This window comes from Mastigoproctus giganteus, chromosome 9, assembly GCF_048544385.1.
Source record: "Mastigoproctus giganteus isolate SK-2022 chromosome 9, ASM4854438v1, whole genome shotgun sequence".
Classification (NCBI taxonomy): domain Eukaryota; kingdom Metazoa; phylum Arthropoda; class Arachnida; order Uropygi; family Thelyphonidae; genus Mastigoproctus; species Mastigoproctus giganteus.
The window spans coordinates 143,055,287-143,080,228 of record NC_143583.1 but is presented as its reverse complement, the minus strand read 5'-3'; the positions used below and the strand labels follow the sequence as shown (position 1 = coordinate 143,080,228).

The 24,942-nt window shown below is 38.7% G+C and overlaps 1 protein-coding gene across 1 annotated transcript in view; it reads left to right on the top strand.

Moving 5' to 3' along the window:
- The window catches only part of pod1 (coronin), a 588,411-nt gene that overhangs the window by 15,986 nt on the left and 547,483 nt on the right, over nt 1–24,942 (top strand). The window contains exon 2 of the mRNA XM_090381732.1: nt 12,759–12,848. Coding sequence (XP_090237858.1) covers nt 12,786–12,848 — 63 coding nt within the window. The 5' untranslated portion in view covers nt 12,759–12,785. The remainder of the gene's footprint in view (nt 1–12,758; nt 12,849–24,942) is intronic.

Here is a 24,942-nt window from a genome sequence, read left to right as displayed (position 1 = left end):
CCACTACACTCTTAGAACTGCCCTGATGTATTGGCGATATGTTGGCACTTTTCCAATCCAACAGAATCTCTTCTGAGTCCAGTGATCTCATAATTAGCCTTAGTGATGTAATGCACTCACTTTCCGCCTCCTTTAAAATTATAGGGTATATGCCATCAACCCAGGAGTCTTATTCACTTGTAGGTGTGAAAGTTTTTTTAATAAATAATGTGAAATTTTAATATCATTAATTACATATCTTTCCACTTCACTCCCATATGTTCCCATTGACATGAAGGGTTTTTCTTTTGTAAATATCAATGGAAAGTAACTGTTGAGTTCATCTGCAACATCAGTTGGGGCTAATACTATCCCATGCAATTACATATGGGTCTGATCTGATTTGTCCTTCTCTTCTTTTCATTTATATATGTGAAGAATTCCTTAACTGCACTCTTTGCTCTCTTCTTTATTCCTTATCCTGACTCTTTGCTATCTGCCAGACTCAGTAAAGATAATATAGTGAAAATTATACATCACTTAATAAAACGTCTTTCTCCTTCAGAAAATGATAAACAGAATTTAACCTTGGAAGACCAACATGGGACAGAAGTGTTCCGAAAATTCTTTCCAAAATAAGAAATTGCCCGACTCTAATAAGATTTTAAATGATAAACTTGAGTGGGAAATTAATGAAATACTTTTTAAATATTACTTCTAAAAAAGTTCAAAGCCTAGAATATACAGACTGAGATCGTCTGACTATTTCAGTACAATAGCACCGTCCAGCATAGAATCCGAAAAGATGTTTTCTGCCACTAATCAGATATGTACCAAAATTAGATCCAGTTTAAACGATAACACTATATGCTTATGTTTCTTAAGAGTTCACTTTATTCAGACAGGTAGTATGGATGCGTAAACATAACTAAACTTTGCAGTATCAATATATATTTTTTTGTTATTAGAATAACTGTATTTTTAATAATTTTTTTCAGAATATTTATTATTGCAATAAAAGTTTATTTAAAACATGAATTCAAGTAATTACAGTACTTGTTTTTTCCTTACTTTATTGTACCTAATTGTCATCAAAATTCATTGAGAAAGATGTTTGTTTTTGGAATACCGGCATTAATACCAGTATCCCAGTTTCATAAATTAAAAATACTGAAATACCAGTATTAAGATTTTGACCAGTATTGTAAGCCCTAATTGTCACTATTGCAACACCATGGTACCTACCCATCTACCGAGGGGAAGCCAGCAAGCTTTCAAACGGTGCCGAGGTTTAGCTACCTTCTGTAGTCCAAGGAAATTTCTGGGTAGAGTAAGTTATAATTTTTAGTTCTTTGTTGAAATTTTAGTTTTGCTGACTCTGGTATAATTGCCGGAGTGGGATTAAGTGCCTTAGGTCAAAATTTTCTCTGCTTTCTTTTCTTTTTTGTTTTTTTTTCCATAATGAATTTGTTCATACGTGAGAGAACTTTGGAGTTCAGCTTAGATGCCGAGTATGAACCAAGACAGGTTATTGAAGGTTTGGGCAAATGTGTGAATCTATCAAGATTGCAGTGGTTTACTCCTCTGCTGATGAGGAGATTTCAAATAGTATATAAGGACTGCATAACCAGAGACATTTTGCTGAGAGGCTTTCGTTTTGAAAACCAGATGGTGCTTCCCCATCTGGTGGGAATATACATTTGAAAAATTCACTGGAGGAATATGGCAAGGTGACGAAAATCGATATGCATATGCATACTTTCCGGAGCTTTATACAGGTAAGGTTACAATACAAATGGAGATGAGAAACCTAGTCCCCAACATTATTTTTGTAATGGGTAACCAATTACTCCTGAATTATAGAGGGATAGTGAAAAAGTGCTTATAATGCGGTAGACTGGACCATTTAGGCATACACTGCACGAGTGGACGGTATTTCAATTGTAAAGAGGCAGGGCATATTAGCAATGAATGTCCGAGAATATGCAGCAACGGATCATAAATTAGTTATGATGGATTTCCCATTAGGCATAACAGTAGAACAGGGACACTTTTACAGGGTGACCCGCACGATATTAAGAAACTAACGCAGGATTTAAAACAAATACACCAACCGTTTAACTATAATGGTTTAATACTGAAAATTATAAAATGTACCAAACGATACTACACTGTAAAATAATATATGCAAAAAACTGATTTACAAAATAAAATATGCGATAAAATTTTAATATACAATAAAATATTTAAAATACAATAAAATACAATAAAATTAAAAGCGATAAAACATTGACTGAAGCTTTCGGAGGCTTCCGCCTCCTTTCTCAACAACCAAAGTTGTTGAGAAAGGAGTTTCAATATGGCATTGAAACCCCGTTTCAATGCCATATTGGGCATTGAAAAGTGGGACACAATACAATAGCAAATTATTTAGTATTAGTAATGGCCATATGGTGCATACGGCATTGAAACCCCTGTACTTCACAGAAGTGTACAAATTTATTACAGGTTCTTCAGTATTTGCAAAGTGGGACTTAATACAATAGCAAATTATTTCTCAACAACCAAAGTTGTTGAGAAAGGAGGCAGAAGCCTCCGAAAGCTTCAGTCAATGTTTTATCGCTTTTAATTTTATTGTATTTTAAATATTTTATTGTATATTAAAATTTTTATCGCATATTTTATTTTGTAAATCAGTTTTTTGCATATATTATTTTACAGTGTAGTATCGTTTGGTACATTTCATAATTTTCAGTATTAAACCATTATAGTTAAACGGTTGGTGTATTTGTTTTAAATTTTGGATATGTACTCTCTCAACCTTAGAGGCCTTTTTGAAGATAATGCAGGATTTGAAAAATGCTAAGTATTGGATAGGGGAAAGTTGGGCAAATTATAAGCTGGCAATCAGGATAGCTTTCCAAAAATTATGGAGGGAAAGAAACATGGTAAGCAGGAGGGAATTAAGAAATCTCTATGAAGTACGAAGGCTTTTAAAATATTGTCAGGATGGAGTGGGAGAAAGAGAAGTGCAAAAGGAAATACTATCGCAATTGGAGAGGCTGGCTGAACAGGTAGCTGTCCAAATGCGTATATGTTATAAAAAAGCAGATAGATCATCAACTTTTTTCTTCAAGCAGTTCAATAGATCACATAGAGATAGCAGTCTGATTTATCAGATACGGGAAAGCTCACACCAATATCAGACTACTAGTGGCATTATTAGGTATTTCACACACGTCTACAAGCAATTGTATTCAGCATTTAGAGGACCAACCCTACCAACAAGCTGGGAAATGCCATGGTTTCAGGCAGCACACAGAACAAGCGCAGGACCAACCCATCTCGTTGAATGAGCTATCATCAGCACTAAGAGAAATGAAAGGAGGCAAAGTGCCAGGTCCAGATGGACTAACAGTAGAGTTCTACAAAAATACTGGAAAGATACTGGAAAAATACTGGCCAGTTTTGGCTGTTATCTTCTATCAAGGTAAAACAGGAAGAGAAGTGGGCAAACTGAGGCCAGTGTCACTACTCAACATAGATTATAAGTTGTGTGCTAAATGTTCGACTTAAAAGACAATTAGAACATAGGCCCAAATCAAATGCACGCAATTCCAACAAGATCTACGATGGCAAATCTGTCTTTTCTGAGGGATTTGTGAGGATATTGTATGCAAAAGCAATACAGTGTAGTGGTGGCTATTCTTGATCTAGCCAAGGCCTTTGATAAGCTTTCCCACGAATACTTAAGTAGCTTACTGCATATAGTTCAAATGGGCTCTCTACTAAGAATGGCTATTATGAGTTTGTACAAAGGGGCACATGCCACTCTATTGATTAATGGCTACTGCTCAAAAAAAAATAAAACTAGAACGAGGGGTCAGACAGGGGTGCCCGCTGAGCCTTGGACTATTCTCTTTGGCATTAGAGTCCATACTAAGGCAATTGGATATTTCCAAAACATCAGAGGGATGCATCTTCCTGGCCCATGTCCTGACTGCAAATATGTAGTGCATGCCGATGATGTGATTCTTACTTTAGCAGACAGCAGTTCACTACAAAAAGCACTAGAAATTTATTTTTAGCTATTTCAGCTTATTTAGTGGTCTATGTTTAAACAAAAGCAAGACAAAATGTCAGCAGTAGGAATGGAGGGTCCGCTACATTTGTCAGTGGGCCTCGTGGTCTTGATAGCCCCTGTAACTATCCTAGGGATACCCTTTGTGAAAGGTCCGGCAGTAACATTGCGGCAACTGCTGAGTTCTTGGGAGAATGCTATGGCGGAGTGGAATCTAGGAATGTTATCTTTTTCCGGGAGAGTTGGTATTATGTGGACAATTCTGGCACCGATTTTGATGAACATTGTATCAGTCACATCATTCAAATACAGTGTGCAGAGTTAACTTGAAGATTATTTAAATTCTTTTGGAACAGCAGGCAGTAATGCAGCAGAGGTTATACTGCAGGAAGTGCGAAGGAGGGTTATGCTGTACCATAGTTGAAGTGGTTAAGGTGGGCTTATGTGCTAAAGCATATCCAAGCGGCTCTATGGGGGATTGCATGCAGTGCCGCCTTGGTAAAATATAATATTGGGAGGTTTGCTAATTCGTTGGGGATAGAACATACGGAACTGATAACACCATTCTATAAGTTGGTAATCAAACATCTACATGAATTATCTGTGGTGGGGGAGAAGTCTGGACATGGGAAACAAGCTTACAGTTTCATAGATATATTGGAAGTTGTTCGTTATAAATGTACTGCCAGCGCCGCTGACCGAAGGCTGGCTGAGACCAGATAAAACTCAGATGTTCAGTAACATATAGGTTATCAGTCATGTAAGGATTTGGCTTGGAGGATAATGCATGGGCATTTACCAGTGGAGACGAATAAAGCCAAGTTTCAAGGGAATATGAATATTGAATGTTTATACTGCAAGGCACGCAAAACAGTGGAACATGCATTCTTCTCCTGTCTGGCTACTCAGTGTATCTGGATCAGTGTGCACAAAACAATGGGAATACCACGTTTGACAAGGAAACAAGTACTATTTTTACAGTTTCCGGGCCCAATAGGCATTCTGATATGCCTTTTAAATGAAGAGAAATATCAGGACTTGGAAAATCAGGAAAAGAAAAGGAGGCTCTGCTGTGGAGATGTCACAGTTTGCCCTCCGAATGATGCATGCTGCAATCAGAAGATTTTTAGTACTAGAGTTACCACAACTTGGAAAGCAAAGATTCTTACAACTATGGTGTTACCCCACACCTTTATGTCAGTTACTAGACAATAAAATATATGTACAGCTTAGGTGGTAAGGACTAGTCTGAGTTAGGGGGATGGATGTAATAACATGATTAGCTTACCTATAAGAGGGAAAGGGACCAGTCAGCTGCAGGCAGATGGTCTCTCTCTCCTGCATGGGTGGTGGCTGAGCTTTGGAAGCCGTAGGTAGTAAAAGGAGCATGGAAGAGGTGGACGACCCTAGAATCCAGGTAGGGCAAGCCAACTCCAGGTGGCTGCCACTTTGGTGGTCACATGGACTGGGCCCTCCACGGAGTGTGTCTATGTGAGAGTAAGTAACCCTATTGGGTTGGAAGGTATATAAACATGAGTGGATGACTTTTTTTTTTATTACCATATAAAGTGCTGTTTGGTTTTAAGAATCAGGACCAATATAGAATGCTTTATGGGTTTTGATTTTGTTGAAGCATATGGGAACTGGAAAGTAAGTCTGGTTCAACCAGGCTTACCTGCCTGCCCACTGATGAAGGCCAAATAGCCAGAAAAGGCACTGGCGGGAAGGATTTAGTTATCATTGTGAGACTTTGATGGGTAATAAGTCTTCTCTGGTGAGAGGCATTGCCTAATCGGGGAATTGAGTTTTTGAGTCCGAGGTATCTTTTCCTCTTCCCCGGGGCCACCCAGATGGCACTGTTTCACAGGGATAGTATGAGGATAGCTGAGATACCATTTTCAAAACGGTGCCGTCTGGGTGGCCCCGGGTGCCAAGCGTTCCGTGACCAAGTGATTTCTTTGCATATCTCAAAGCGTTATCTCTAAAGAGCCTTCAAGTGAGAGATTATATTTTGTTTCAACAACCGTTTTCTTTATTTATTAATTAGTGTAGCTCTTTTGCACTAGAAGAAGTAGGCAAAGGCCCAGAAAGGAAAGTTACCTTTCCGTTTTTTATTTCTAATAGTACTAACTAACTAACTAACTTAGCCGCTTGGTCACCTTGTGGCACTGCTCCTGCCTCCCCGTGGCGGGGCCGGAAATCTGGGTGGTAAAACCAACCCACAGGGGCAAAAGGAGCAAAACATGGACTCTGACAATTTTCCACCGATTAGGACTGCAAATCCAAATACATTGGATTTGCACATACCCGATAATGACTTATCCAATCCAAAGAGACTGAGGACGGATGCTCCCCGAATGGAAAACCCAAGTTTTCTGATTCTGCATTCGCTAACTAACCAATCCTTGGGTAGTTTATCACCATTCCTCATTCAAAAATGTCTTGGGAGCGTAGCTGGCTCCCCTAAAATGGTATGACGACTGAAATCTGGCGACCTGCTTGTTGAGACCACCAACTCAAAACACTCTGAGTCTCTACTCAGACTCACCTCATTTGGTGGAGTTCCAGTTAAGGTGTCCCCACATGCCACACTTAATTCATCCAAAGGTGTTATTTCTGAATGGGACCTAATGAATGTATCAGAAGAAGAAATTGTTCAGGAACTGCAGGATCAGAAAGTCACACAGGCAAAACGAATTATGATGAAAAAAGATGGCGAACTCCTTCCAACTCGCAGCATAATTTTGACATTCAGCTCACCTAATTTACCTTAATCCGTAAAAGCAGGGTATTTGCATTGTCGCATTCGCCCATATATCCCGAACCCAATAAGATGTTACAAGTGTCAGAAATTCGGACACTCACAAACAGTCTGTCGAGGAGACCCCGTATGTCCTAACTGTGGTTCAAAAGATCATTCCCAGGCTGACTGTAAAGCCCAGGCTCCACTCTGCCCCAATTGTAAAGGTAACCATCCAGCCTTTTCTAAAAATTGTGAACAATGGAAATATGAGAAAAAAATCCAGAAATATAAAATAGAAAAGAAAGTTTCATTCCCAGAAGCAAGAAAGCAAATACAACTAATGACACCTAGACGCACGTATGCTGAAGCCTCTAAAAAGTTTCATTCAGTATCAGTGCAGACTGATACATCAATACCTCCAAATACCTCTATTTCAGAATGGGCTCGTTCCCTGCTCAGTTCTGTACCTCAACCTTCAAAGCAACAGATTTCTACTAGAGCTAACAATACACCAGTCACGATACCACCTTCTGCCGATGCAGATCCCGTAAGATCCGTCCAAGCAGATAACGCAGATTCTAATCGAAAACAGACATTTGACTCCTCCCTTATGGATACTAATGAAATTTCCAATCAAGATGATACCGAAACCATTCTGGAGATCCATCCAGAGGATGAAATAGACCAAAGACCAGTTTTCTCAAAAAGAGATAGGATTAAAATTGACCGTGCCAAACAGACTTCTAAAAAGCAGTTAGATTCAGTTCCTTCATCTAAATTGAAACAATGAACAACGTTGTCCAATGGAATTGTAGAGGCTTTAGGAGCAACATTGATGACATATACGACATAATTAAGCAGCATAAACCAGTGGGCATCTGCCTACAGGAGACATATCTGACTCCTCAGGTATCTCCTTTGATAAAAAAACTATACTCTTTTCAGACAAGATAGACCTATTGCAAATAATGCTCATGGTGGAGTAGCCATACTCATAGATTCGCGAGTTCCATGCAGACGCATTTCTTTACAAACCTCTATAGAAGCCGTTGCTACCCGAATAGCAATTGGCATCACTCTGACTCTTGTTTCGATCTATCTACCACCCAATCATCCGTGTACTATTCACGAACTTGAAAATCTTATAATGCAGTTGCCAACCCCTTTCTGTTTATTGGGCGACTTCAATGGACACCATGCATTGTGGGGTTCTCCCAATGCAGATGGACGAGGGCAACTCATTGAAATGCTCATTGACAGACAAAACTTAACCATCCTAAATACTGGTTCATCAACTTACATCCATCTCCCAACAGGAACAGTGTCTGCAATAGATCTATCTATATGCTCTCCGATCCTCTTTCCTAATATTGAGTGGACAGCTCTAGACTAAACAGTGACCACTACCCATTAATCTGTAAGATCCAAACATCACACTCTTCAACTGCAAAAAACCAAATAAAATGGAAATTTTCCAAAGCAGATTGGGCCAAGTACACCTCTCATGTTTCATTTGATAAACAGATCGTCGAATCTTTCCCAATTGACACAGCCACTGATCATATCACCAAAGAAATTCTAGCAGCTGCATCTATTGCCATCCCACAATCACAATCAGACACCTACAGACCCATAAACTATTGGTGGAATGATGAATGTAAGAATGCCAAAAAAGAAAAAAACCGAGTGTGGAATATATTTCGAAAATACCCTACTACCAATAATCTTATAAATTATAAGAAACTAAGAGCCAAAGCCCGACACATCAGAAAGAAAGCTAAAAGAAACTCTTGGATCCGATTTGCAACTTCAGTAAATAAAAATACTGATATAAGAATAATATGGAAAAAAATAAGACAGCTAAATGGCAAATTTCCTCCATTATCCTCGCCAATATCCAACTGGAATGGACAGGAGCTCTCTACTCCTGTAGAAATTGCGAATACTCTAGGGACAGTATTCTCCCAGTTGTCTGCCTCGACCTCATATGATCCGCCATTTCAGAAGATCAAAGCTTCAGCCGAAAAAGTAAAACTTAACTTCAAAACCACTGCTTCTCTACCATACAATCAGACACTTACTATGACTGAAATTCAAAAAGCTATATATTCCTCAAAGAACAGTGCTGCTGGTCCCGACGGAGTATATTACATAATGCTTCAACACTTAGACAATAAATCATTATCCTTGCTGCTGACCTTTTACAACCGCATATTCATTGAACATTCATACCCCACTCGCTGGCAATACTCCTATGTACTGGCAATTCCCAAACCAGGGGAAAGATCATTCTATCCTCCACAATTACAGACCCATCTCTCTTACCAGTTGCTTGAGTAAAACATTAGAAAAAATTATGCACTGCCGATTAACGTGGTATCTGGATTCAAAACATCTAATCTCTGATAACCAGTTTGGTTTCAGAAAAAATCGCTCATCCCTAGATCTTATGGTTAAAGCTGAAACAAATATCAGGAATGCATTTATTCGAAATGAACATCTTGTCATGGTCTGCCTTGAAATAGAGAAGGCCTTTGACACCACCTGGCGTTTTGGTATCTTAAAAGATCTTCATTCCCTTGAACTGAGAGGTCACTTAACATGCCACTTACAAAACTTCCTTCAGTATAGATCTTTTCAAGTTCGCTATAGACAAGTTTTCTCACAAATCTATATATAAGAGGAAGGAGTCCCACAGGGCTCAGTTCTCAGTGCTACTTTATTTGCATTGAGAATAAATCATATTACCAAATGTATTCCCAACACTGTGAATTCATATCTCTATGCTGATGATCTGACTGTTTCCTGCAGTTCGCTGAATATGAACTTCATTGAAAGGCAACTACAAATCTCACTAAACAATATTGAACTATGGATGACACAGAATGGTTACAGACTATCTCATCAAAAATCTAGTGCCATTCACTTTTGTAACAAACGAGGGATGCATCCTGACCCAGAGCTACACCTAACAAATCATCCTATCTCAGTTATGAGTAGCATTCGCCTCCTCGGTCTAATTTTTGATAGGAAACTTAATTTTTTAGAACATATCAAATATCTCCGGACAACCTGCCAGAAAAAAATGAACATTCTCAGAGTTCTTTCTTCTACAACATGGGGTGCTGACCGTTACACCTTACTTCACCTGTATAGAACTCTAATTAGATCTCGTCTTGATTATGGAGCCCTGGTGTATGACTGCTAGGGAGAGTGTGCTAGTGCGGCTTGCTCCTGTTCAACATTCTGCCCTCAGGATTGCTACAGGTGCTTATAGAACATCGCCAGTACAAAGTCTCTACGCCGAAGCCCATGAAGTTCCACTCTGCCTCAGAAGAAAGGTGTTACTTTTGAATTATGCCGCTAAATTCAAAGCATGCCTACCCATCCAATTTGGCCTTTACTTAGTGATCCACAGTTTAAAATGTTTTACAGAAATGAACCCAGAGCAGTCCAACCTACTGGCATCAGATTGCAGGCTCTATCTGAAAGCTGGAATGTGCACCTTGAAAAAGTCCTCCAAGATCCAAACACTTCAGTTCCCCCATGGTCCTGTGTTAATCCATCCTGTGACAATTACTTCCTGAACTGGGGAAAAGATTCCCTTGCAAATATTAACGTGCGACAACTTCATACTTCTCACACACAAAATTATCCGCATTTCATGAAAATATACACAGATGGATCAAAGTCTGATAGTGGAGTAGGTGCTGCAGCAGTTTTTCCTTTTAACACCATCTCTGTATCTCTGCCTACTGAATGCAGCAGTTATACAGCTGAGTTATTCGCCATTAAACTTGCCCTAGAAAATATTGTTCATTGCTCCATTAAAAAAAGTATAATATATACCGACTCGCAGAGTACACTAGTAGCCCTACAAAACATCTCCTCACCAACCAATCCTTTAATAAAAATCATAAGAAGTAGGATGATTCTTATTCAGGAATGCCAGAAAGTAGTCATCTTCTGCTGGATCCCAGATCAACTGGGATTCCCAGGAAACGAATGCGCAGACCATGCTGCAAAACATCCATCTAACCCATTATCTTCAGGCTTTTGCGTTCCATATGTTGATTACAGACCTGTGATACGAAGGACATGTAAAAAAGGAACAATGGACACTTCTATGGCAATCTCAAATGGATAATAAGCTATTGGAAATAAAATCTGAACCACAGTTATGGACCTCTAGTTTTCGTACTAACAGAAAGGAAGAAGTCATCTTAACCAGAGCACGAATCGGCCACAGCCAGTTTACTCACCTATTTCTCCTCACGGGAAATGATCCTCCACAGTGTTTTCAATGCAACTGTCAGCTAACAATGAAGCACGTTCTTGTTGAATGCACTCTGTACAAACATGCTCGGCAATGTTCATTCAGCTTCCTTCCAAATCTAAAAGAACCTCTAAAACTCTCTCATATCATAGACAACGATGCTAATCCCTTGGAGTTATTCTGTTTTCTTAAACGAATAAAATTATATGATCGTCTCTGACTGTTTCCATAACAGTCACCATTGATAACTTTCATATCACTGATAGGCGCGGCGCCTCCATAGCCAGGTGGGAAGGAGCAGCAGTGCGTAGCACACGCTTCTTGATTAGACCGGGGTTCGAGCCCGTCACCACCAAATACGGAGGATGCGGAAAGGTCAGGGAATGACCACTGCATATTCCCAGAGCAATATGGCCTTAGTTGCTAATGCTCCTAAAAACCAAATAACCAACCAAATAAATAACTGATAGGCGCAATATGGTCTAAGCAGCCCTTGCACCAAAAATAACAACAACAACAGCCGTCTGGGTGGTGGTATCCGCTGAGAACAAGTAACAGTAGTCTTCTCCATTGGTGCAGCGTTGCTTATTCGAGGTAGTACAATACCATGGCAACTCGTTATGAAGGTATTCACAATATGAGATATAACCAAAATGATTCCAATTTAATTAATTAATTTAACTACTTTGGTAGATGGCTACATTAAAATTATGCTTTTGCACTCACCTATATGTTGTGACCTACATGCTACAAGGTCATTCTACCTCGTAGCATGAGGCATTTGCTCTGAAATATTTTATAGTCTATATCATTGCACACCAACAGGCATCTCTCATATTGTGAAGTTATACTTCATAACTGGGTTGTCACTATTGCAACACCAGGGTACCTGCCCCCTCACCGATGGAAGGCCAACAAGCCTTGAAATGGTCACCAGGGGGAGCCTGATATTCACGGAGTTTCTGGGAATAGGTAACAATGGTTTTCTCTACTGGGGGAAGCATTGCTTATGCGAGGAGTTTTTGAGTGGTGTGAGTTGAAGGAGTTACTGTCCGTTTCATTCTTCTACACCGTTACTTTTCTTCTTCCACTCCTACTATAACTCTCCCTCTACTTTTTGCTTTTCTAAGTCTAATAGGGACAAGTGTATAGTAGAGTTATTATCCCACACATATACAAACAAGCTTTGAAACTGTGCCATCTGGGTTGTGGTATCTGCTGAGAATAAGTAACAATAATCTTCTCCACTGGTGAAGCGTTACTTATTTGAGGTAGTACAATACCATGGCAACTCGTGAAGGTATTCACAATATGAGATATAACCAAAATGATGCCAATTTAAATTAACCCCAGGGGCTCACATCTGGTGAGTATGGGCTTGGCACACCCAGGGTCCTGAGCTGGATATCATCATTCTTCTCTTTCTTGGTGATTCCTTTCTACTTCTCTCTCTCTCTCTCTCTTAGGGTAACTCGGAAATTTTTTTTTTGGTCGGTGCAGCATAAGCCTCAGGATTCTTTGCACCATATGGCTAATAATAATAATTAATTAATTTAACTACTTTGGTAGATGGCTATGTTAAAATGATGAATTGCACTAACCTATATGTTCTTATTTATTTGGAATTGATTAATGCTAACATTGGTGTAATTTTTTTTAAACTTTTTATCTGTTTATAGCATTTTGAAAGATATAAAATTTCTAGAATGTGGCGTTTTAAGGCATCCAAGTACAAGAATGCTACTCCAAAAGTTCCTAATAAAGGAGAGGTAAATTTTTTCTTCCTTATTACTTTTGAACTTGAGTTTTTGTTTTTTTTATGAAAGCAGTCACAATTGAAGGTATCCTATCAACTGGGAAATTAACATCTCGAATAGCTTTTCGACAAAAATATTTCAAGCTATGAAATCCTCAGGTAATAATATGTATTATTTTGCATGCAAGTATAGGGTATAAAGAAAAATTGCGTGGCACTTTTCAGCTATTCTGTTTACTGCAAAAAAAGGCTGGTATGCATCAAACTAGTAACAGAGCATAATCACATGATTTATGGCGATAGAAAAGATATAATTTGAGTTTACAGAATTTTAGCAGAGGTCATAAGGCAAAAATGAAACTTTAAGTTCTGAAATCAGTAACTGAAAGGAAAATATGTGACTTGCAAAAATATATAATTAAATGTGCAGTTCGTGTAAATTAAAATCATTACTTATAGAGGGTGCTAGTTTGTAATGACTGCTGCTTTGTTTTATTCTGCTTATATTACTGTTAAACCCCAGGGACTCACATCTGGTTAATATGGGCTTGGCACACCCAGGGTCCTGAGCTGGATGTCATCATTCTTCTCTTTCTTGGTGATTCCCTTCTATTTTCTCTCTCGGGATAATTCAGAAATTTTTTTTTTGGCTGGTGCAGCATAAGCCTCAGGCTTCCTTGCACCATATAGCTAATAATAATAACAATAATAAAAATAATGAACCTTATATAACTTAGTTGACTAGCTATAAGACCAGCTTAGTGCTATTCTGGTTCATAAAGCCATGGTCTACCATAACCCGGACATATTTCTGGGAATCTCTTAAATGTATTTATATGGTGAGTCAAGCTTCTTACCTTCTCTTTAAGCTCTACCTAGGTGCACTTCTGCCTAACTGCCAACTCTAATGATAGTCTTTTGATATTCTCTGTAGAGTTATGTACATGTTGACAATTAGCTAGCAGACCAGAATCATTAATCATTGTTTCTATATTGTTAGTTTTTTTGTAGTCAGTCGTACCTTATAGAATTAGCCATCACTTATTATCTTGCTCTCTTTATGATGATATTAATTGCAGCAAGCACAAGTCAAATCTGTTAGAACAAAGAGCAGTTTTGCCAGCTTAAGTAAACTTACTGGCTCTCAATGCTGAAATTTACATGCATATTGAAGAACTGAGTAAATAAGACCATATGGTCAAAAAGCTGGCCCAAGGAGACAAACTATACGTGCATAAAAAGGCAATCTGTTCCTCTGATGATAATCAGACAGTTATAAACACAACATATCTCTCAGTTAATGAATGCCCGATTTCAGTTAGAATATCCAACTGTGACCTATTTATTAAGGTCCATAGGGCTCTCTAGGATTCCACTTAGAAATGGGTCATTCCATTTCAAGTGGCCTATGGGTCCCTGCCTGACCATCTTCAATTTTGTCGAAACTTGGTGTGGATGTTTAAACCGGTTTCAAATGAAGATGTGCAAAATTTCAGTTCAAAATATAGTATACTTGAGGCACCAGCACTTTTTTTGTGGAGGTCACTTGTGTTATGCGGAATAAATCACAAAAAATTTTCAAAGTTTTAAGTGTTACTGTTGCACAATGGTGAAAGGTAGTGCTCTGAAACTTGGTATATCTAGTTAACTTTTGGCAGAGAATGCAAAACTTTTGGTGTCCAGGTTCAAAAACCTTCACATTTTTTACAATGCGGTCTAAAACTGGTACCAAAAATTAGTTGTGACAAATTTAAGAAGTTTTGAAAGTCATAACTTTGAAATAAAAACCTTTGGTACCTTCTTCTTTGGACATTCCACTTACCAACTGCATGAATTCAGCCTAACTAAATATCAGCTCTTATACTTATTTTCTGGCTGAGATATTTTCCTTCAAAGATTGATTCAATTTTTGAAAGTCCAATTTGACATATCTTAAGGGGCAAATATCTTAATGTGGGACAACTTCAATTCTCTCGTTTTTGAAACCACTGGAAAGAGCAGAGTTTCAGCTAAAAGGATCATGTTTTATCTGTTTTGTATCTTTGCACTTAAGGCCTTAAAATTAAGCCTAAACATCAAGTAGTTTTATGTGCCATATTGTTATTTTGTGAGATCTTTTTTATTGCAGAACACTTCCTTAAGCTTGCCTAATGTTTAGAATAATCTAGAAATAGAGTATATTCTAGAATTCTGGAATATTCTAGAAGAATACCCAAGAATTATAGAATATTCTTGAATTCCAAAAAAAACTGATGAACATTCTAGAACTCTGGAATATTCTAGAATCATACAAAAAAAGTATAAATATCTGATATTTGAACCATGTGTTAATGTGTTTTATATTCATGATGAACAGTTTGTTTATTTTCTTCTTTTATTTTTTATTGTTTGACTGTAATAAAATTAAGTTTTCACTGCTTGCAGAAATCCACTTATTATTCAGCGTGAAAGCCATGTAATTAGAAGATTTTGCTGGAGATAAGCTGGACTCATCCACCATCAGTCATTAATTCTAAATGTCATGTGCTGTCCTATACACACAAATCTGGGTTAAAATTATTTAAAGAATTTAAATTTGAAGAACAACAGCTGATAGGTCGAGGCTGTGTATTAAAACTGGGTGAAGAAGACACAATTTGTCTACATCATGAAGCTTTGCTTTTGACAAAATTTGAATTTTTGCAGTGTTCATGTTGAAATCCTTTCCAGAAGAAAACTCATATGGTTAAAAAAAGTTTACAACCAATTGATTTGTCAATGGCAGACTACCTGAAAGACCTAACAAAGGTAGACATAAAACCATGCCAGAAGCTGTGCCCATCATGCTGAAAAGAGTCCAACAGCCGAAAAGCAGCAACAGGAACATCAACTTCATCTAGACATGATGACAAAATGCATGTGACTGAAAGCTTGAACACTTTTTTTTTTTTTTTTTTTTTTATGTGAACCCCAAACACGAGAGGTATTAGAACATATAGTACTTAGTACCGTGCTTGGGTTGGAGGTTGAGAAGACGAAAGAAGATATTTGTTGACATTGGACTTGAACTTCTGTAGATTGTAATTTTCAGGAAATACGTATGAAGGAAGGTTGTTCCAGAAAACGACAGTTGAATGAATAAATGAGGAAGATGAAAAGTTGGTTCTGTGGGTTTGAAGTTGCACAGTAAATGGATGTTGGCTGGTGGCGGCACGTGTTCGGACTGTTTTGAAAGAGAGAGCGGGAATTATAGAAGCCAATTCAGAAGAACAGTGCCCATGGAAGTATCTGTAGAAGAGGCATGCAGCAGAAACAGTACATCTATGAGAAAGCGAGTGGAGAGACTGTTAGAGATGAATCATTAATTAACCTAACTGCCCTCTTCTGAATTGAATCAAGAAGCCTGAGAGAGGTTTTGGAGGCACCACCCCAGATGTGGGAACAATATTCCATGGCAGGGCAGATTTGTGATTTATACAGAGTGAGCAGCTGTTTGGAAGAAAAGTAACGCCGAGAGCGAAAGAGAAAACCAAGTTTTTTAGATGCAGAGGAAGCAATATTTGTAATGTGCTTGTGCCAAGAGAGATTAGAAGTCAGGGTAATCCTCAAATGAGATATATCATTTTGCCTAGAAATCGGAGTGTCACTAAAGATAAGCATAGGAGCAGAAGAATCCTTTTTTTGCGAGATATAAGACAAGACTGAGTTTTAGAAGGGTTGATAATCAACTAAGTTGTCTTTGCCCCACTGGAGAATTACCTGAAGATTGGCATTTAAGGAATTGGTAGCAGATTTTCGAGAAGTTGAAGCTGATTGAGCAGGACAAGGTTTCTCAAAATGGAAAGTGGAATGCAATGTACTATCATCGGCAAAACTATAGATAGGATTTCCAGTTAATGGAAGAAGGTCATTATTATACAAGAGGAAAAGAGTGGGGGAAAGAACTGAACCTTGGGGGACACCAGCATTAGTGGAGAAGTTAGAAGACAGAAAGCCATCTACCATTACCCTCAGTGAGCGATCAGAGAGAAAACTGAATAACCAATTACTAAAAACAGTTGGCAAACCATAAGATGGAAGCTTGTTTACAAGACCTTTATGCTAAACACAATCAAAAGCCTTTGAGATGTCAAGAGCAACTACTTGTGTTTCACTGAACCGTTCCATCGAATTGGTCCATAAATGGGTAACATAAGCCAGAATAAGCCAGTGGATCGACACTGATGGAATCCATACTGGTGATCGTTGATCAGGCAGAAGGTTTCTAGTAGTTTAAGAGTTGGCGGTTAATTGATTTCTCCATTACTTTAGAAAGAGTAGAAGTAATTGCAATGGGACAATAATTGGATGGGAGGGATTTGTCACCCTTTTTAGGAACTGGCTGGATATGAGCAAATTTCCAAGCAGAAGGAAAAACACCTTTGGAATAAGAAAGTGAAAAAAGGCGGCAAAGAATAGGAGTAAGTTCAGGAGCGCAGTTTTTGGGAACAAGTGGAGAAATACCATCAGGACCTGGAGCTTTCTTAGCATCAAGATTCATCAAAATCCTTCTGATATCCTTTTGACGGAAGACCACAGGAGGCATTGAATGGAGCGTGTTGGAAATGGTGGGAGGTGTTTTACCAAGATCATTAATACATGAGCTGGAGGAAAAATGGGATGCTAGCAGGTCAGCGTTATCTTTGGCTGAAGTGACAAGAGAACCATCTGGTTTGGACAGAGGTGGGAGCAGAGATGGGCAAAAGTTGCGGCCAGTAGCTTTGGGAAGGGACCAGAATGTTCGGCTACCATTAGGGCAAGAAGCAAGTTTTCTACTCTTAGCCTGTTCAAACTCTAGTTTGAACTGATTAATAACTGCTTTACAATTGTTGCTAGCTTTGGTGTAAGCAGAAAATGAAACTGAAGAATTAGAAACAAGCCAATTATGATATGCAGCATTCTTCTCTTGAGCAGCCTTAGCACATTTATTGGAAAACCAAGGTTTAGATAAAGGACAAAATTTTAAAGCAGAGTGTGGGATAAAGGATTCCATTCCTGCAAGAATAATTTCACTGACACGATCTGAGCAAACGTTGACATCAGAAGTCTTGAAACAGTAATCCGACCAAGGAAAAGAAGAAAAGAAGTCTCGCAGGTCATCCCATTTTGCATTCTTGTAATGCCAAACAACACGAGGTTGGGAATAGCCATGAGATAAAGGCTCCATTGGAGAAGAGACAATCACCAAGTTGTTGTCTGAAGTGCCTAACGGACCTCTCACTTCGACTGTGTACTTAGAAGGGTTGTTTGTGAGAAAAAGATCAAGCGTATTGGCTATATGATTAGGATTGTCCAGTATTCTTGTAGGTAAATGAACAATCTGTGCTAGGTCATTATTAATTGCAAAAGCCTCAGCATCTCGACCTGCTGGGTCGGTGTGACTAGAAAACGGAAGCCAGCTGGGGTTGTGAACATTAAAATCGCCAACGAAAATTACCTCATTGTTAGGAATGTTGGACTGGAGAAAGTCAAGTTGCAAAGAGAGGAAGTCAAAGAGCTCCAAGTGATTAGTGGAGTTGGGAGACAACAGATGAATTTGATACAATGAGGTAGAGAGATTTTAAGTCGGAAAAGATCAAAGAGAGGAGATTCCAAATTGCCAAGTCTCTGACAGGGAATATCAGAACGGACATGTGCACAAGTACCACCTTTGAGGCGAAAGGAATCATACAGTGAATAATTGCGCCTCCGTAGCCAGGTGGGAAGGAGCAGCAGTGCGTAGCACACGCTTCTTGATTAGACCGGGGTTCGAGCCCGTCACCACCAAATACGGAGGATGCGGAAAGGTTAAGGAATGACCACCGCATATCCTGGAGCAATATGGCCTTAGTTGCTAATGCTCCTAAAAACCAAACAACAACAACAGTGAATAATTTGGGCATCTGAGATGAGCAGTAGTTGAATCAACCGATAACTGAGATTCTGTCAGAAAAAGTACATGGGGTTTGGCAGACTTCAAGTGGAAATGGACATCGTTGAGATTAGAATTGAGACCACGTATATTTCTGAAATGAATTATGAAGTGCTTGGGAGGTTTAGATCTTTGATGGCCATTGGTATTTCTCCTCTGAAATTTCAGTGAATGGCTAAGAGAGACTCACCAGGCTATGCCAAAAGGAAGGCAATTCAAGTATAAGATGTAATTGCCAGTAAAATTGCGTCTATTGGTGGCTTGGATCCAAATGACATCATGGAGCCAAGTGCAAATCATCTGTGTGGAAATTGCATAGATTACAGTGAGCTGCTGAAAGAATTGAAAGAAATTTGATGGTATCAAGTAATTTAGAAATACTTCAAATATTAACACTAGCTCCAGTTAGTTGGTCCATAGAGAAAACAATGGAAGAGTTTAGTGTCTCAGAAAGAATGGTCAAGAAAGCTAGAAAACAAAGTAGAAGAAGGAATCATGGCCATACCTGGAAAAAAGCTTTCTGAGCGAGTAAAGGAAAATGTGATGGAATTTTTTGAAGACCATGAATTTAGTCGGATATGTCCTGGAAAGAAAGATTACATTTCCATTAGAAATGCAGAGGGAATAAAAATGCAAATGCGACTACTACTCAGCAACTTGAAGGAATGTTTTTAACTTATCAAGATAGAAATGGATTTGACATTGGATTTTCTAAATTTTGTGAACTTCGATCCAAATGGTGTGTCACAGTTGGTGCACCGGGAGGAACACATTCTGTTTGTGTATGCACAATCCATCAAAATGTCAAGTTAATTCTAGCAGAAAGTCCTGTTGAATGTGATTACAAGTTCTCATTGGTAAAACAGTCTGTGATTTGGAGTCAAAAGATTGTATGCTTTATTGGTGTAAAAAAAATGTGCAGGAATAGATGAATTAAAAAAGTTTATAGGGAATATTTTTGAAAACAATGAACCAGACTATATTATTGAATTCAAGCAATGGATACACATTGACAGAGATACACTGGACACAAAGCAATTAACAACAGAAGATTTTATTGAAGAGTTGAGTACAAAGATATTTAACCTTTCCTGTCATTACTACATTGCTAAACATGAAAGTTATTATTTGAAGTCAACAAAGGAAAGCCTAATGACAGGAGAATTATTCATCCTGATGGATTTTGTAGAAAATTATTCATTTGTTGTGCAAGATTCTGTTCAAGGGTTCCACTGGGAGAATAGCCAGGCTACATTGCATCCATTTGTCATTTATTAACCCCCAGGGCTCACATTTGGAGAGTATGGGCTTGGCACACCCAGGGTCGTGAGTTGGATATCATCATTCTTCTCTTTCTTGGTGATTCCCTTCTACTTCTGACTCTCGTTCCCTCTCTCTCTCTCAGGATAATTCAGAATTTTTTTTTTTTGGCTAATACAGCATAAGCCTCAGGCTTCCTTGCACCATATAGCTAATAATAATAATAATAAATAATAATAATTACAAGGATGTTGAACTTCAGAATATAAGACACTGCAGTTGTGTCATGGCATAATCAATCACTGATTATGCCATGACACAACTGCAGTGCATGTATGTTTTTCTAATCAACTTAATTGAATATTTGAAGAAGAGTTTCATGACAGAAATCAGGCACATTTACTACTTCAGTGATGGTTCTGCAGCTCAATACAAGAATTTAAAGAATTGTATTAACCCGTATCATCATCAGGATTTTGATATCAGTGCTGAATGGAATTTATTTGGCATTAACCATTGCAAGTCACCATGTGATGGAAATGGTGGAATAATAAAACGATTGGCAGCACGTGCAAGTCTCCAATGCCCAGTCAAAAAACAAATCCTGACACCAAGAAACATGTTTGAATTTTGTGACAAGCATCTGACTGGAATAAAATTCTGTTTTCTTTCTAAAGAGGAAATTGAGCAAGTAAGGCCATTTCAAGAGAAAAGATTCATAGACGGTCATACTATTACTGGAATAAGCGAAAATCATTCACTTTATTCCTATTGATGCAAGACAGATTCGTGTTGGCAGAGTATCAAATGATTTGTAGCTCATGTAGATCAGACTAGTGAAACCAATATTCAATATGTGCCAATTGTTAATTTACAACCTGGCCAATACATTGCCTGTATTTATGTCAATAATTGGTGGATTGGAAATATTTCTGAAATTTCATTTTAAGAACATAACGTACTGGCAAATTTAATGCATTGCTCATCAAACACGAAAGTATCAAAACCTATAGTACTTAGTACCGTGCATGGGTTGAAGGAGAAGTATAAGGGGAGGGATGCCGGAAACTTTGCTCTAGAGACTAAACATGGGTTTCACCACTTCAAGCCTCTAATAGGCAAAGTGGTGGTATTTCACTGGTTGATGAAAGTCATCTACCATCTGCTGGATTTCTGAACAATAAATTATTGCCAATCTTCCAGCTCCAAAATCAACAATATGACGACAATATATATTGCCTGAAGTAGTAATATCAACCATCAATGAAAAATTCCAGTCCATTACGAAGCAGTGATTCAATATCTTCACACTCACTTGCTTATTTAAAATTTGTGTTTTAAATAAATTTTGTTGCAATTATAACTTTTCAAATTTAGAAACCAATAGAACATTATCTTTATGCTTGGAATCCTGAATAAAGATCACTTTTTAGGCTTGGGAACTTGTACTGAAGAAACCCATGCAATTTCTTTTCTTGCCATTTGCACCCCATTGTAAAAAATACAGATCTTTTTGTGCATTGGCAATATATCTTTTCTTCTTCACAAAGGGCAGAGTAATTGCAGAAAATTTCACTCTTGTAAATGCAATAGTTCTGTCCTTATTGAGATGTGAAACTTCACCATCAAATAAGTATGCAAATATTATGTGAAAATATAAAATGTTTAAGGCCATTTTTTAGGCTTAAGTAGCAAGACACAAAACTGAAAAACCACGTTGCTTAAAACCTGCTCTTTCCCATGGTGGTAAAAACGAGAGAACTGAAGGTGTCCCACATTAAGATATTTGCCCCTAAATAAGGTCAAATTTTTACTTTCAGATTTTGAGTCTTATCTTTGAAGGAAAATATCTCAGCCAGCAAACAAGTATAAGAGCTCATATTTAGTTAGGCTGAATTCATACAGATATTAAATGGAATGCTCAAAGAAGAAGGTACCAAAAGTTTTTATTTCAAAGTTATGACTCAAAAATCTTGCTTAAACTTGCTGTGACAAATTTTTGGTGCCAGTTTTAGACTGCATTGTAAAAATTGAAGGTTTTTGAGCCTGGACACCAAAAGTTTTGCATTTGCTGCCAAAAGTTAATTAGGTATATCAAGTTTCAGAGAACTACCTCTCAATGTTGTGTGACAGTAACACTTAAAACTTTGAAAAATTTTTTTTTTCTCCACATAACACAAGTGACCTCCACAAAAAAGGTGCTGGTGCCTCAAGCATACTATATTTTGAACTGAATTTTTGCACAGCTTCTTTGGAAACCTGTTTAAACATCTACACCAAGTTTCAACAAAATTGAATTTGGTCGAGCAGGGACCATCTTCAAAATTAGGCCACTTGACATGGAATCGCCCAAATATTATTCCATGCTGTATCTTTTGTAAAAAATATCAGAAGTATTGGAAATGAACTGATGATGATACTTATCACCATCTGTTAGCAACAAGTGATTTTCTAGTAATTGCACTGCCAAGATCATTTTTATAGAATTATCAAGTTCTGAATAACCCATCTTTGAGCTTTGATGCACAATTTTCTCAGCTAATTGCTGATTGAGGGAAAAAAGGTGTTTACTTTTTTTTTATTAGCCTTTACTTTACCAGTGATTATGCAGTTCACCTTCAAGAATGAAATGTACAGTCCTTGGCACGAGGTGTCCAACCTCTGAAAATATTTACTGTCCTAGGAAAAACTGACAGACAACTAAACTTTTTCACAGACACAATTTTATGTAATATCGAGAAGAATGAAAATCGCCACACTCTCACTGAGGCATATTCAGGACTTGAACTAGTGCACATCACTTAAAATAGATTATTTGATATGTATAGCTGTCATATCTTTGGATTTACTATTGATATAGTTTTTATAATACCATATCTTTCTCACCACCTAATGTAGTTTAACTCTGTCTTTTCCACAAAAAAATAGTAAAAATATGACTTTTACCATGAAATTCAGAATTTAAAAAAAAAAAATAATTCTGGGAATTTCTGCTTGGTTTTGTTCTTTGTCTCTAGTTAATGAATTGACTATCTGGTTTTTTTTTTTTTTTTTCTTTGTTAGTTGTTGGTGCATCAGCTTCTGTGGCCATAATGCACCTCCCAAAGTTTTTACATTTTACTGTGATCCAAGCACAAGACGGGATTCGAACCCACATCAAGAGCTACCTCACAAACAGATCCATCAGGATTGTTGCTCCCTATGGGACCCTCTCCAAGAATACATTTCGCTGCTGTCCACAGGGTTCGGTCCTTGGACCACTACTGTGGAACATAGTAATGGACTCCTTCCTAGCCATAGACCTTGACGAGGTAAAATCACAGGCCTTTGCTGACGACCTCTTACTAACAGTGTCAGCGGACTCAAGGGCACAACTGGAGACACTGGCAAACCGGGCTCTGTCCACCCTTCAGGAATGGACAAAGCAAAATCAACGTAGAATATCCCCTGCAAAAAGAAACTCCATTCTGCTCAAGGGGTGCCTCAACCTCAGGCGGCCTCCACAAATCAAGATTGACCAGAAAACAATTAAATTCTCAAAGCAGCTAAAGTACCTAGGCATGATTCTAGATCCGAATCTATCATTTCAGGACTACCTGAAATACTTGCGCACAAAAGTCAGACTATACACTGCATTGGTTGCCAGAGTTACTCGCAGAGACTGGGGCCTAGACAGACGGGTGCTACGTCTTTTCTATAAAATCATCTTCACTCCAATAGTCACGTATACATCTGGCGCATGGTATCAAAAAGCCACAAGTGTTGTCATTAAACGAATCATTGACTCGATTCACCGATCAATCCTTCTGACCGTTACTCGAGCTTACAGCACAGTGAGCATGCATGCCCTGCAAGTCCTTGCTGGTGTCCTTCCACTGGACTTAGAGATCATTCGACGGGGCCTCACGCACCCACCTGGACAAGGGTATCCCACAGACATGTTTGGGATTCACCACTGACATCATCAATATCAAGACTATGGAAAAGAAAAAGCTGCATGCTCACCTGCTGCAGGTGTGGCAGGATCGATGGGCCACCTCGCAAAAAGGCGAAATCACTAGAAAGTTTCTGCCCAACATTGGCCGGGTTTTTCCGAACTTCCCACCCTGGTTTTCCCCGGGCCTATAATTAACATACCTGCTTACAGGACATGGAGCTCTGAATGCAAAGCTATCCCTACTCAGAATACAGGAAGGTCCCACCTGCACCTGTGGGGGGGACTGGAGAGCTGGCAGCACCTCATGCACGATTGCCAGCTCTATGACGATCTCCACAGTGCATTCATCACCAAAATACAGTATCTACCATACGGCCAGGAGCACCACATCTTGGACACCAGGAAAGAATATCAGGCTTTCTCCAGCTATGCACTGGCCCTGTTCACAAGACGGAGAGCTTTTATCGCAGCCAACCACAACCAACCACTGACACAATAAGGAAACGAACAAACTTCGAAGGAAATCGTCCCGCAGAAGATGCCTGGAACCCAGTGGCCTCCGATAATCAAGGCACTAAACCCTGAAGTGGATCTAAAGTCGAATCAATGAGAAATGACCCTATAAACAATATTGACTTGACGCAAACACCACATGGATGGGAAAAAACAAGAAAGGCCCCACAAATGCCGACAAGCAAAATCCAGGCCTTTTGATGGTACAGACTGCAGAACGGACAGGAACCATCCCACGAACGATCACGCTTCGGTCTGATCGCTCCTGGGAATGGACTAGGACCACCAGCAGCACCGCTGCCAAATGCTATATGGCAAGCTGAATTCCCTATCCCCAGCAGGAGGGAGAGAAGACATGCTCTGTTTCTTCCCTCCCCCGTCGACCCACTCTTCGCCTGGTGAGGCATGGGCCTGCCTCACTGACTACCTGGGTTGCCTTCTCTATCGTCCCCATGCTTCTGCCTTTCA